We start from the raw sequence: 16,478 nt of genomic DNA, 5'->3' as shown, positions 1-16,478 counted from the left end.
CTAGGTACACTTGCACAAAGGCAGGGATTTTGTAGGCATATAGTCAGGTGTATGATTAAACAATTATACCAAACAGGTGCTAATGATCATCAATTCAATATGTAGGTTGAAACACAATCATTAACTGAAACAGAAACAGCTGTGTAGGAGGAATAAAACTGGGTGAGGAACAGCCAAACTCAGCTAACAAGGTGAGGTTGCTGAAGACAGTTTACTGTCAAAAGTCATACACCATGGCAAGACTGAGCACAGCAACAAGACACAAGGTATTTATACTGCATCAGCAAGGTCTCTCCCAGTCAGAAATTTCAAGGCAGACAGGGGTTTCCAGATGTGCTGTCCAAGCTCTTTTGAAGAAGCACAAAGAAACGGGCAACGTTGAGGACCGTAGACGCAGTGGTCGGCCAAGGAAACTTACTGCAGCAGATGAAAGACACATCATGCTTACTTCCCTTCGCAATCGGAAGATGTCCAGCAGTGCCATCAGCTCAGAATTGGCAGAAAACAGTGGGACCCTGGTACACCCATCTACTGTCCGGAGAAGTCTGGTCAGAAGTGGCCTTCATGGAAGACTTGCGGCCAAAAAGCCATACCTCCGACATGGAAACAAGGCCAAGCGACTCAACTATGCACGAAAACACAGGAACTGGGGTGCAGAAAAATGGCAGCAGGTGCTCTGGACTGATGAGTCAAAATTTGAAATATTTGGCTGTAGCAGAAGGCAGTTTGTTCGCCGAAGGGCTGGAGAGCGGTACACGAATGAGTGTCTGCAGGCAACAGTGAAGCAAGGAGGTTCCTTGCAAGATTGGGGCTGCATTTCTGCAAATGGAGTTGGGGATTTGGTCAGAATTAATGGTCTCCTCAATGCTGAGAAGTACAGGCAGATACTTATCCATCATGCAATACCATCAGGGAGGCATCTGATTGGCCCCAAATTTATTCTGCAGCATGACAACGACCCCAAACATACAGCGAAAGTCATTAAGAACTATCTTCAGCGTAGAAGAACAAGGAGTCCTGGAAGTGATGGTATGGCCCCCACAGAGCCCTGATCTCAACATCATCGAGTCTGTCTGGGATTACATGAAGAGAGAGAAGCAACTGAGGCTGCCTAAATCCACAGAAGAACTGTGGTTAGTTCTCCAAGATGTTTGGGCCAACCTACCTGCCGAGTTCCTTCAAAAACTGTGTGCAAGTGTACCTAGAAGAATTGATGCTGTTTTGAAGGCAAAGGGTGGTCACACCAAATATTGATTTGATGTAGATTTTTCTTCTGTTCACTCACTTTGCATTTTGTTAATTGATAAATATAAACTATTAACATGTCTATTTTTGAAAGCATTCTTACTTTACAGCATTTTTTCACACCTGCCTAAAACTTTTGCACAGTACTGTATATATATATATATATATATAATCGATTAATCTCATGATTAACATTTTTATCTCAGTTAATCTTGGTTTTAATCACATATTTCATTGATAAAATTACTGCATCCATCTCATTCAAATTTGTTTTATTACTGATATTATTATTACTATTATTATTAACATCATCCAAAAAACAATGCATCATAAAAACCCTGTTTTCTTATTTCTGGATTCATTCTGTTGACCCCTCTTTATGGTTTTATATTTATTGTATTGTATATGAATTGTATAGAAAAACTCCAGCATTTGCTGTTAAATTGGTTGAACCAACTGCTTAATCACAATGGAATCAGTTTATTACTCACCTTACTGCATTTCAATTTAAACTGTATATTTTCTTACCAGTTTCCTTTAATTTAGGGTCTGAGCTATTTTTGCCTGTTTTTTACTGTTAGATTTTATTGGTATAACTCTATAGGTTACAGGTACATGTCTAGGCTTCCATAAAAAAAAAGTTAAATAGTCTCAAACTCACCTTGTTCAATACAGATAACAAAAACCACAGAAAAAAGACAGATGCTTTTTAGAAGAAAAAACATTTTTTATTGTTTGTAAAATTTATTTTACCATGGCCAGCTCAAATCTCACAGTGTACAATGAAACTCCAACATGTAGGGAACATTGAAACAAATGTGAACAAACTGGATAATAAATAAAGGAATTATGGCCATATATACAAAAGGGACCAAAAGCAACCAAAAAAAACTGAATAATTAAAAAATGTGCAATAGAAAAAAAAAAATGCATTCAAATTATTCGTCCCAGGGACCCTGATCATGTGCGCAAGTTGGAGCTACTCACTGTGGCTTGAATGGCCTGCAAGGTGGCGACCAGGGCAACATAACTCTAACAGCTCTTGTCTCGTCTGATTCACTACACCGCAGCACAAACATTGCATTCAAGGCTATTTACTGACAAGATCCAATACTGGAAATACAAGTAGGACCTCATTTTAAAGCTTCCAATGGTGTGTCGCAAGCAGGGCTGTCTCTCACAGTGCCTGAGTAAAAAGATTTAAAGGGTCAGGTCGCCGGTGGGATATTTAACATTATGCGGACCCTATAGAGTTAAAAGGGTATTACACTTTTTTTTTCATAACTTGAAAATACCTAAATAAAACAAAGCGTTTTAAAATAAAATGGCCCACTGTTGCTGGGGGCTCTGGTGTGGTACGACAGAGCCTCCCTCTGTGGGCCCTCAGTGGAGCACGCCAAGGAGCAAACCCAGGTGGAGCGGCTTCCTGGGGTGCGCTGGGTACTTGGTCTCACCGATAGGGGGCGAGGCTGTCCCGGTGCAGGACCAGGTGTTGTCCCCTGAGGGGCATTTGAAGCCGGTACACCACCTCGTCCAGATGATCCAGGATCAGGCAGGGCCCCACCCAGCGGCTGTCCAATTTGGGGCAGCAGCCCTTCTTCCATTTGGGTTCGTAAACCCAGACAAGCTCCCCCATTTGGAAATGTTGACCATTCTCCCGAACCTCATAATTTCTCTTCTGCCGGATGCCAGCAGCCAGCAGACAATCCCGGGCGAACCAGTGAGCAGCATCGATCCATACCTAAAAGTGTTGGGGCGTACTCCGGTCCAGGATGGAGAGCTGCGGCATCGGAGGGCGGTCAAAAACAAGCTCGGTATCCAGCCGGAGCTTGTGTTTGCTATTTGTTTGTGTTTTGTCTTCAGCAGAGGAGGAGTGAGAGTTGGGAGCTGCAGCCGCGGAGCCAGCACTAAGACCCGAAGCACGTCCCTCACAGCACAATACAGCACAGCACCAGCACTCACCACGACCCCGGAGAAAGAGCACAGTTTCGTGCATGGAGGATTGTGGTTACAGGAGTGTTATTATTTTTGTCAGGACTGTAAACCTGCCGTGTCCCCGTCCCCCCCCCCCCCGATACCATTGCTGGTAGAGGGGTGGTTAATTATTATTATTTGTGGTTTTTTGCAAAATAAACAAGGACTTTTGGGAGAGAACTCTGGTCTGGACCTTCACTTGTATTTACACCACTCACATCCTGTTCACAGTACCATACCTATGAACACTGAGTTTTCAAAATAAGGGAGCTTTTGTAAACTAAACTCTTAATGGCCTGAATTGAAGTGAATACCCATATAAGACAAAGGTATACTATTCCACTTTATTACTTGGTAGAATGACAGACTGTGATATGGTCTCCTTCTAATTGCTTTTAAAAAGAAAAAAAATTCAAAACAGAAAAACAACCATGACATGCTTCACAATCAAATTCTCTCTTGGCCCCTGTGGTTCTTATTGTACTGTGGTTGTAGGTGGCTGATTTGGCAACAGCTACAATACTTTATAAACGGGTCCACTGTAGTTGATTTTGCACGACAGCAAAGCATACATCCACAGTTGGCATTGTTACTTTCATCACACAGCAAACCTAAAAGACAAGTTACGGCACCTACATTATGAAACCTCTAAATTCATTGTCATCATTAAAAAAAGTACACAACAACGTGGTAACAACGTGGTAACATCATTAAAAAAAATACACAACAACGTGGTATTGCAACGTTATTCATTACGCAGCACATATGTGGCAGATCAATAAAACCACTGTCAGTCAACTGTATTTTAAATGAACACACTAGTACTGTATATAAACGCATATTGTCAATCAATCTGAATTTCTAAAGCAATGTTGATGCTGAATATGTAATAGAAATGTCTTTCACCATTTGTGTGACTTTTAGACTTTCCTGCAGAATATTTTGCAATGTGTGAGTCTGGGAACATGTCTACTACAGATTTGCTGAACTAGTCTCAACATCTAAAGCTCTCTGCATATGTAACTTTCTTGATCTCCGTTGTTCCTTTGGCAACGAAAGATGTTATTAATTGAAGCACTGGTTTTCTGAGGTCACTGGCTTTTTGGTGGTTTTGTGATCTCTCGTGCTTACCACAAACACCATTCTTGGTCCAACCGTTAAAATCAGTCCTGCATAGTTTACAGAAAATATGCGTTTTTCCAGCGATGCTTTGGATTATGTCAGAATATGTTGTTGTCCAAGCAGCCTGCAATTTGCATCAATATTATAACCAAAAATGTAGTTTTTTAAATTATATATAGTAATTTTAGTAATATATATATATATATATATATATATATATATATATATATATACTATTTACTATTTATAAAACACATTTTATAAATATTCAAATACAGCCATTTGTTAAAGAATGAAAAAAAAAAATTGAACGGTGCGATCGACCTCCTGAAGATAAAATTAATCTAAACTTTACACCTAGATAGATAAGATCATACATATTTGAGTCATATTTTTTAACAAACAAACAAAAAACTTAGTTTTTCTATCTGAAAAATAACTATTGGAGTTTCAGTCCTGTAATTTTCATTGCATTTTTAACAAACCGTCCCTTTAATTCACGCATTCACAATATAGGCCATAGCTACTGGCGACACCAGTATTAGTTTTCTGATTCCAGCACAAACCTATTTTTTTCATAGCCATACTGTAATATAATATTCTTTTAAAGATTTTTAGCTTCCAATAAACATATTGCAATTTTTTCCTGGAGCTGTATAATTTAACTGTTAACATACATGTTTTTAATGATTGTCCACCATTACAACATCTGCTTTACAAGACACAGGTACCTACAAACATTGTTTAAGAGTTATCAAAATGTAATGTGTCAATAAATCAATCTGTGAGAAACTGCATCTCATGTTCTTTAACAGTGTTAGAGGCATGAGTTGAACAGAATGGAAAAGACAATATGTTAATACAGACATGATTGTTTCCTCATCCTTATATTGTAATGTGACTCTGTGAAAGCCTGACTGCAAAGTAATACAGTATGTACAGGTACATAGGCGCCTAAGCTATGGGGCAGAAGGGGCTTTGAATATGAGGGGGTCAAATGATATATTTTGCCCCTCCACTAACATATAAATATATGTATGTATTATACCTTGTTGTGTTTGGCATTGATTTGTCTTTAAAAGGTTTAAAATAAAGTATTCATAGGATGGGCCACATTTATAAACAATCACAATAAATTTTCCCTACACGAACATATTAGTTTGACCCAAGGTGTGCCCCATGGCTAGTGTGGCTAACGTTAGCTAACAGTAAGAAAAAATGTTGTTAAGTGAATGTGATCTCGGCAGGTGGTTTTCACTGATTTTAATTTAGTGAAAAAGTTGGCTACAATTATTTTTTTCGTAAAAAACTTGGAACTTAATTGTTCTTTTCTGATATTAATGTTCAGCTTTCATATCAAAATGTGTGTACTTACTAATAATTTAAACTCACATTTGTTTAATAATAAACATTTAGGTATATTATGTCCCTGAATGACTGTAAAAAATGTAGAAATAAATGCTGATTGATAAAAAGGGCGGCACAATATTTACCAATGCAGCTCATCATCATATACTGAAATCTCTTAGATTTCAGTATATGATCAACTTCATTGGTCTGGGACAGGTGCATTTCACACACTTAGCGTGTCAATTTTTTTAAATTAATTAATTAATTAATTTATTTATGTTGGTGCTTAAGGATGCGGGAAGTGGGAGTTCTGTCGGTGCGGCCAAACTTTCAACTGTTCTCTTGTTAACATATGAGCATGAATCAGCTGTTTCAACCAATGAGAATGGCCATGTGAGAGTGTGTGCTTATTGTTTCAACGTATCAGCACCAAGTATTGACCTGCTATAGAGATCATTTACATTCCGAAAGTCTCGAAGCAGCTGGTTTCACTGTGTTAACTAAGCTCAACAATGTCTGATGACAAAACGTGAAAAACATTCTCTAGCATCCAGCACTACATTTAAAACAAAGCCAAGCAAGGAATATTTTAATTGTTAACATACATATGTAAATATATCTATCAATAAACAAGCCATATTATAACATTTTGTTCATGATATTCTGTATGTTTTTTAGCACTTCCCTTTAATAAGTTAGAATTATAGGTACTGTACAGCATGGTGCAGATATGCCACTGGAACTGGTTATGCCGTTGTGTTTGTACTTAAGAAATGCTCAGTTTGTAAATATTCTGTATTTTATGCTGAAACACCTGTCTAATTTTGTGGGTTTACTATTACAAAAACAGTAACTTGAAAAAGATTGAACAGTAAAAATGAGGTTCTTCTTTACCTGTGCCCCCCCCCCTCCCGTCCCTCCACTCCCCTCCTCCCCTCCCCCTCACTTCTAAACAAAATGAGACACCCCTGTACAGGTAGCTGCCCACATTGTTGACAGTGTGTGGCAGGTAAAGCAGGAATGTGTTCTTCAATACCAAGGCAACAGAGAAATAGCCAAAATGAGAAACATAACACCTCCTGCCAAAATAAAATGTAATCACTCTCCAAAGTCTCGTGTACAGTATCTACCGCACTACCACATATTGCCTAGATTAACAGTTACAGTGCTTTTAAAGAGTAGGTAGTACTGGTTTATAGAAAGTGGATGTAATGTTAGCACGAGACAAAGTTTCTGTGGGTGTCAGCTGTCTGCCTGAAAAACACACATTAACTCTTTCAAAACTGAGCAAGTTTAACAATCAATCAAAACAATCAAAACAATGTCTTGGCTCAAGGAATTGCTACACCTGCTCTGGTTTATCTAGCCGTATGTAGAAAGCTGACTTTAGGTACCGGTACAGTGGGCACTGTTGAAGCCCATACAGTATGTGCATATCACATTGATAGTCAGTTAACTATGGCTTGGTTTACATGCAAAAAAAAAAGTGGTACCTTTTTATTACACTATTTTGGTAGTACCTTTCGGGCACTTTGGTTGAAGTTTTCTTTTAGAAAGAGAAATTCTCCTTCAAAAATCAAATCTTTCTCTCTCTCTCTCTCATATATATATATACATATATATATATATATATATATATATATATATATATATATATATAGATATATATATCTATATATATATATGAGATCAATCTTTTTTTTTTTAAAAAATCTTTTTTATACCATGTGCATTTCCCAGCTGAAATGAGCTTAACCCCAGAATGACATGTTTATTTACATATACAATATAGACAATAAGAGCAGCTGAACATGAAATCTAAATCAACACGTTGTTTTTATAATGTCAGGAGCAGCTAGAGAGTGGCCATCAGTTTCTGGCTTGGGGATATTTTTTGTCAAAATGGTAGCTCCACAAACTGCTTAAAATAATGTAATCTAACAAATCTTTGCTTGTACGTTTATAATCCAGGCATGACCTCATTCTGTACAGATAGATTCTTCTGGGTAAAGAAGGCTGTCTTGTAAACAAGTCTAATTTACACAGTCAATAACAATAGCATGTGAGAGGCTGTTAAACTGGTGCCACAGTGGTCGCAGTATCACAGCTCTCATTGACTTTATTGCCCAGTTCCCCTGAGGTGTAAACTTGTATCAGTTACATTAAGCAAAGTAATATAAAAGAGAAATCTCTTGTCTTTAAAATACTGGTTGCATGTAAAAAGAAAGAAAAAAAATACAGTATTTACCCTTTTAAGATAAGCAAGTCGGAGCAACATGACATTTTTTAAGAAACCCCAGAATTACATTTGCAAACAAAGGTTCTGTTTATTTATAAAGAAAAAGAATACCAAAAAAAGCATGTGATTTTCTGGACAAACTAAGCATGCATTTAATGCTTGCAAATAAACATTATTCTACTAAACATTTAAAATAAAAAAAGGATATAAAGCCAAATAAAAAAATAGGTGTGGTTCGACCCAAACTATTTTTTGCTGATAACGGGTTAAACTTTTCGCTATCAATCTGAAAAACTGACCACTGTGCGCGGCCATGTTTTCGCTCATGTGATTATCCTGAAGCCGTGTATCAAACAAGATCTTCAGTTCATATAAAATGTTGGGGTCTGGGCAGCACGGCTGCAGAGTATCACCAAGTAGTTGTTTTGCACTATTGTTTATAAAATGCGAACCCATACCAGAAAACAAAATTGTAACCAGTGTTAGACTCGAGGGTGAAACACCATTTTTCACACTCCATCTTCATTGTTATTTATCTTCAATAGCAGCCTATTTTATTTCTCACCAATAAATGTCTGTATGGTCTTTATATCTTTTAATTAAAAGAACTTTGGGATACTATATCGTATGTAAAAAGGGAACAAGGCTAATATTGTCCATTTTTTTATGCTTTCGTTTTTATTTGCGCCCTGACATTTCATGGTGATTTTTCTATTTTGTGGATGGAATATCCTCCAACTTTAAATAATCATTGTCTAATCCTAAACATTTGTAAACATTACACCAAACATTTAGTGTATTTAAAATAGCCGTTTTTTTCATTTGAAATGCTTACCAACCAATTAGGAGTGAGTAGTCAGATTGTTTTCCAAATGGTTTCATGTGGGTACATCTGGCATTAACATTTTTGAAAATCCAGTATTGCACCGAATATTGCAAGGATAGCCATCCTAGTCTTGAGAGTGAGAGTCTCCTTTTCTTTAAAGGAAAATTTAATCAACAGAGAGATTGGCAGCATTTTCCAGTTCAGCACCTTCTACTGTTAATTCTAATTATTATACTGATTATTGGTAACCTAAAACTTAATTTCAATCTTCACATAATACAATAATTTACATGCAAATAAACATTTTCCCATCCAACTAACAATATGATTTTTCAAGCAGGTAGGTAATTTATTTGCAAGTTCCCTAACAATCCAATTATTATATCATCATTTTAACATCCATGTAACTGCTGTCAGCTACTTTTGTACACGTCCAACTACTGACACAGAAATATCATTACAATAGCACTTTCACCCTTTGCAAGAAATTAAATCACTGTGAGCAAATTTTCAGAAACATGCTCATATCACTAACACGCCTATATGTAGACATTCTTGAAAATGTTTCTTTGTAATGGCTTACCCAACAAGGTTAAGATTAAAAGTTGGGGCTATTTACAAAGATACATATTAAACATAGAACACGGTAAAACATCGCAATACAAACGCCTAGGGGAGCAGCGTTTTTGAAAACAGGAACAATTTATTGAATACCAGCAACAAAGTTAGTTTTCTGCAGCGCCCAGTACTGTGCTGTGAAATCACGGGGAGCATTGATGTTCAGATTTGTGATGTTTTACTGTATATGAATACTAGTTCACTTTGACCCGGTTGATACAACATTTTTCATTTGTCAGAAATGAAATATGACATAGATTTGAGATATTATAATAATAATAATAATAATAATAATAACTTTAATTTGACATAGCACCCTTCACACCAAGGTGTCTCAGGGTGCTGCACAATGTGAAAAAACAAAATCAGGAACATAGTAATAACAATAATAATAAAACAAAACAAACAATAAACAGGCAATTCAAAAATACATTCAAAACAGGTAAAATATACATATTATTATTATTTATTTCTTAGCAGACACCCTTATCCAGGGCGACTTACAATTGTTACAAGATATCACATATCACATTATTTTTACATACAATTATCCATTTAAACAGTTGGGTTTTTACTGGAGCAATCTAGGTAAAGTACCTTGCTCAAGGGTACAACAGCAGTGTCCCCCACTGGGGATTGAACCCACAACCCTCCGGTCAAGAGTCCAGAGCCCTAACCACCACTCCACACTGCTGGACATAAAAACCAATTCCTAAGATCATAAAAACAATAATTACAAAAACATTAAAAGTTTTAAGAACAAGTCCACAGGATCACTGTAAAAAAGCTGCCGAGAACAAATGTGTCTTAAGAGTGGATTTAAAATTCAACACTGATGTGGAGTCTTGGATGCAGCTGGGCAGAGTTCTAGAGAGAAGGGGCAAATTATTGATTCAGGGCTATTCAATAATATCAATGTACAGTAATACTACTGGGCACTACTATGTACTACTTCATTTTCTACTTACATACAGTGTTTCAGTCATATTAAGGTAATACCAACAGTAACAGCAATAATTTCAAGCTAATGAGGCAAACCTGAATAGTTTATACACTATCTACACTGATTTCTGATACATGCCTGTATTCAAACACAATTGTCAAGCATTATTGGTAGCGTGCATTTTAGAGACCAACATCATGTTTTTAAAATTGTTATATTCTTAATCACTAAAAATAGCTAGTTGCTAAAACACTTTATTTTATGTATAAGACACAGAAAAATAATCAGCAGTTTACTGTATAACAAGCATTCAGTGTTTTGCTAGGTTAGAATTGTGTTGGACTCGGAGAATGCTGAATACTTAAAGTGAAATTATGAGAGAGGTTTTTCAAAAGCCTTGCTTTCAGGGTTTTTTACGTTGGCTGTCTGCAAAGTCTGGTGCTTATGACCAATGCTGAAACAATGGTGCACTTGTTTCTCATTAACGTGTCCATTTACATCACCACTGCCTTAGCCAAAGCACTTCCGACTCACCTGCAAATTTCCGGTAGGTCATCGATTTTGTGGTCAATCTCCCAGTTATAGTCCTGCTGTTTGTCCACCCTGTTTTAAAGATTAATAAATAAAGATGTTACTGGCTTATTTTAGTTTGCTTTCAGTCATGTCTGTTGGCTATAACACTTTAGATCTAATCACGGAATGGCAACCACAAGCTGGACAGAGAAATAGAGGCAGGTGGAGAGATGAGATAGGGAATTTGCAGGAATACGATGGACAAGATTTGTGAAGAGGTCCAGCTGTGGACAGTTAATAGCTGATGGCAAGCGTTGATTGTATTGAACATTTTAAATAATTTTTCCATTCCACTGCGGATGGCCAGTGTAATATGACTGATTTGTTGTCTCCCATACCTGTTCATAAATAGAAATACATGAACATGCACTCAAATCCTAATTAAAAAATAAAAAGTGACCGCTACTTTTATTAGATAAAAACAAACAGTTCACAAACCATGTTTTCTTTTGTGTACAAGGTACCTGGACTGAAGAACAGCTCCATGAAAGTAGTAGATTATTTTTAGTACTGAGTTATTATTTAGGCTATTGGAAATACCCACGAAGCGACATTGTCCACCGCTGGGATACTGAAGCCTGAAGGCTACCAGACCACACATGGAATTCTGAGCAACTGCATTACTCGTGGAATTTGAGGAAAACATTTGGATTCATTAGTAACAAAAGCTAGTGCTGCATAAAATCACACAAAAAACAAAACGAAAAACTTTAATGATAGGCCCAATATTATGTTTAGTATTTATTTCTCACATGCAATTTCTGATGGTGTAGATAATTCTATACTTAATCTATACCTCATGGTGCCATTGCAATATTAGCATTTTACCATTTGGTATTGATCCATTAACTGCTGTATTTCTTACTGAAAGCACCCAGCTTAATGGAAGAGGTGACAGTACAGAACTAGATAATTGATTTTTTTCCCCATTCTTTTCTTTAGGTCTGCACTGGCACAGGAAAGTAAAAAACATAGATTGTGATGGAAAAAGATCGCAATAATATCGTATTAACCAAAACAATTCCAGAACGTTAATAACTGACTTCCACTGGCATCATTTGCTGCTCTGAACTTAGATTTAAAAAACGTAAGTTAGACAACAGCCCATATTTCCAGCAGCTCGTTGATGCATACATAAATATGAAAGTTGACATGCCGTTTTTGAGGCAAGGTCAAAACACTCTGTAAATGTTGATACATATTTTGTTGCTTATCAGACCCTGTCTTTCATATTTTTCAAGTATGTTTTTACATTGTCCTTTGTTGTATATTTGCCTTTACATTGGGGGTCCTTCCTTTTTTATACTTCAAGGACTAAATGCTCATAAATTAATTAAGTACATCTTACTAGCCAGTACTTTTGGTAACAAGTTAAAGGTGTTGGTATGTCAAGTGCAATTACATGACATTTCCTTTTGGATTCATATGAATAAGCATCCATTCATTATACATTCCATACATATCCAGAAACTCTTAATGGGAAACAGTAAACATGAACAAATAGTTTGTTTTGCTAGAAATGGAAGTAGGGTACACTGATAGTTGTGACAAGGGGAAGTTGTGACAAATCAAAATGTGCACAGGTGTTTACAGCCCATGTTGACTTATTAATAACTTCAAAACACTCAGTCAGAATTCTAAGTTAAAATTATAAGAAATTGACTTCTTATAGTCAATGCTGATGACTGTGCTTGTGTGATTTTAGTTCTCTGGATGCACGTTTTTATGATAGTTATTTTAGCTTCATAATTGGTTGCACTAAACCCATTTTTTAGACTCTGGTTTTCTAAATTGTACACACAAAAGCTAAATAAGGTTAAATAAGTCTATTTTGTAACTGTGTTATAATCTACCTCATACCACAGAATACCATAAAATATTACAAAGTCTGAAGAAAAGAAAAAAAGCCTTCTCTGGAAGATGAAATATCTGATGATGAGGAATAGATTTTATTAGTATTATTTTTTATTATTATTTGCAGACGACACAAAACTGGGAGGGGCAGCCAACCCCCAATAATAATACAAAGAGATTTAGACAAGATTCAAGCTTGGGCTGACTCGTGGCAGATTACATTTAATGTGAATAAATGCAAAGTCTTGCACAAAGGGTGCAAAAACATTAGAGGTAAGTACAGCATGTATAGTAATGAAATAGAGGAGAATATGTATGAAAAGGACTTGGGGGTAGTAGTGGATAAATCTCTTAAGCCAACTAGACAGTGCAGAGAAGCTATAAAAAAGGAAAATAGAATGTTAGGTTATATAGCCAAGACAGTTGAATTCAAATCAAGATAAGTTATATTAAATTGATACAAAGCACTAGTACGACCACACCTAGAATATTGTAGGAGCCACAGGTGGAAACTGAAGAAGGGCATATTCAGAACCGAGGGGAGATGGAGTTTTTTCACAGAAAGGGTGGTGAACCATTGAAACAGGCTGCCGGACAGAGTTCTTGAAGCAGAGACTATCGGATTCTTCAAGAATAAACTGGATGCTGTCATGAACAATACTGTATAACCCTCTCTGTGACCATATGTGACAGAGAGCAAATAAATCCTAGTCAGCAATCTCCCTCCTGATCTGTGAGGGCGCTGTTTAACAGGAACAGAGTGCCTCGTACCGGTTGGTCTAGCAGTTCATTCCAGAGTCAGTCGGGAGCCAGCCAGGAAGAGGGTGGAGTCACAATGCCCAAAGTCCTCGCCCTAAAGCAGTATGCGATGTGTCAGTCATGGATTGGAGGAGATGTGACTGAACTAGCTATCGCAGGGGGCGTGACTAAGGGTATAATTACGAAACTGACCGATACAGGAATTGGACTGTGTAAATGTATCATGCGTGTTAAGTGTTTTGTTTGTTTGTGAAATCGAGCTGGGAAGCTGTCGCTACAGGCCAGCATCAAGCCCGGACTGCACTTACACCACTTGTCAGTGAATACCTTTCACCAGCACCTGCACGGTCTGAACTGAACCCCGTGGTTTAAAGCTAGCAATACACATTGGTGTGTAGAGCCAGCGTTTATTATTTAACAGTCTAAGCAGACAAAAAGGAGAAATAAAATAACTGTTTTGAGCCGTGAACTTTGTGTTTGTCATTGTTAAAGCACCTGCATCACTGCAATCCACACGTTCACATGATAATAAGACCTTTAGGACCAAAGGTTTCATTTCCCCTACTAACTAAATGGTTAGGGTTTTTTTGTTTTTCCTCTCCTGAGTGTTAACAGACCACGATTGCATTAAGCGAGCGAGCATAGGTGGGCCGAATGGCCTTTTATGTTCTTATTTCTTTTAAGCTGTTCATCAGTGTTAACATGGGGCATAGTGGCTCCAATGTGTAGACTGCATTGTGAACACATTTTACATCTGCAAGAACTGTGTCACAGACTAGACAGGGAGTAAACTCTGGGATATGTCCAACCCTAGGCTAACTAGCATCTTTTCAAGCTTGTGTTTCTTTTTCTATCATTATATTCTTGTTCTTGTTACTTTTTAAAGCAGCATGTAAAAATGTGACAACAGGTTACCATTACATACATCGCTATTCATGTCAAACACAATATAGCTTTGCTAGGTGAAGAAATAGTGAAGAGAATTTGAAAGTGTTACAACAAGCTCCTGTCTCCCCTTTCCTTTCAGGCTGAGCCACAGTAATGTTACTCTTGGGTTCCATGTGGTGAAACCAGCAGAGCACTGTCACTTTTCAGCTAACTCAATTGTGACAGAACAATGCAAGCCTTCTCTCTTTCATTGAAATGATGAGTGCCACCTGAGGCTGAGATGAATACATTATCCTGCCTTGGTATTATATATCCTAGAGCCACACCCTTGTGAGCACACACATTGAACTTTGTTTACAGTGGATTATGAATTACATCTTCTAAGTAGACCCAAAAAGGTCACAGGCTTCACAAAGCTAACTTAAGTCTAAGACTGGTCATAAGTCGTTGATTTTGACAAGTCTTATTCACGAATGAGTCTAAGTGGAATTTTGGTCTTAAGTATGGTCTTAACTTTAAGACTACCCTGGATGAGGCTTAAGTCCTAATTTGCTATTTACCACCGCTATTTTTAACTAACATGGCTCGACAGATAATACTGTGCGATGTATTTGAAGATCACCCAGATATGGAAAATTTTGCTATGCATGTTTTTGTAGACAGGGAAAACCCTTTAGAAGTTTTTACCGAGACTGAACTGAGAAGTTGATCACGTTATGGGAGACAGTCAATTGTAACGTTAATAAATATTTTAAATACAGGCCTCTCCCTCAATCAACAGAAACAATGCAATTCCACCTTTGTCGCAGGTGAAAGAAAATGGTACATTACTATCTTCAAAATCACTCAAACTTATTTAAATAAATGAAAATGTTCGCAGTACAATACTGTACAATTAAAAAGAAAAGCTACCAAATTGTTTTATGCCGCAAGCTAGCACAGCACGAAAACATTCAATAAAAATAAACAGTACCGTAAATGAAAGGACACACAGTACAACTGTACATAAATGCACTTCTATGCAGCATATCACTATTTATAATCTTAAAATATAATTATAATGATGTGTTAATAATAGAAAATATCCTATTTTACTATATATTTGTTTGACATTATTGTATATATTTACAGTACATTTTCCGATACAATTATATTTCTTATCTTATAATCCCTGTGTGATGGAGCCAAACTGACCATTTTCCCTCAGGTAGAAAGTAGCTTTCTCATGAGTGGGAGATAGTGAAGTTACGTCATGTGAGGACAGAAACATGGTCTAAGTTAAGACCCCCAGAAAATCGCTTTGTGAATCGGAGTTAAGACTTGGTCATAACATAGTCTGCAAAACTGACTTAAGCCCTTTTTTTGGTCTTAGACTTAAGTCAGCTTTGTGAATATGGCCCAAGGTATAGATATAGGTAGATTGAGAAAACACTTATTTGCCTTTTGTTCAAATTATTATTATTATTATTATTATTATTATTATTATTATTATTATTATTATTATTATTATTATTATTATTATTAGTTTATTTATCCAAAGCGATTTACAGAGACTAGGGTGTGTGAACTATGCATCAGCTGCAGAGCACTTACAATTACGTCTCACCCGAAAGACGGAGCACAAGGAGGTTAAGTGACTTGCTCAGGGTCACACAATGAGTGAGCCAGGATTTGAGCCAGGGACCTCCTGGTTACAAGCCCATTTCTTTAACCACTGGACCACAGCCTCATATTATCATCATTATCATTATTATTATTTAAAACCAGCATTACAATCTACGAAAACCACATGGTGTACTAATGTCCTATTTAAAGTATTCACAATTGATGAAACCATTTCTTGCTGTAGCAGAAAGACTGTTTGAAAAAGCTATGCCTGTTAATTTTTTTATTTTTTCTAAAAACATGCATTGTACAGTATAGAAAATATGTAACTTACCTCTGCAACATGTAATTTGTTAAATACTGTGGAGCACCGTTACCACTTAGACTTAAGAGATTCCACCATCTCTGGATCCAAAATGAGTGTGCCGGCAAAAGTGTGCTTTAAATTAAAAGGTAGAGCACAGTGCACGGTCACGCCAAAG

General features: G+C 36.9%; 1 protein-coding gene across 1 annotated transcript in view; it reads left to right on the top strand.

Annotated features, from left to right (window-relative positions):
• Window positions 1-2,569: 2,569 nt before the first annotated feature.
• The window catches only part of LOC131736999 (uncharacterized), a gene marked incomplete at its 3' end in the record, with an annotated part of 56,680 nt that continues 42,771 nt past the window's right edge, over window positions 2,570-16,478 (top strand). Inside the window, exon 1 of the mRNA XM_059023412.1 lies at window positions 2,570-3,078. Within this exon, the coding sequence (XP_058879395.1) occupies window positions 2,570-3,078 (509 nt within the window). The remainder of the gene's footprint in view (window positions 3,079-16,478) is intronic.

The sequence above is a fragment of the Acipenser ruthenus genome, chromosome 4, assembly GCF_902713425.1.
Source record: "Acipenser ruthenus chromosome 4, fAciRut3.2 maternal haplotype, whole genome shotgun sequence".
Taxonomy (NCBI): domain Eukaryota; kingdom Metazoa; phylum Chordata; class Actinopteri; order Acipenseriformes; family Acipenseridae; genus Acipenser; species Acipenser ruthenus.
This window is presented reverse-complemented; position numbering and strand designations above follow the sequence as displayed.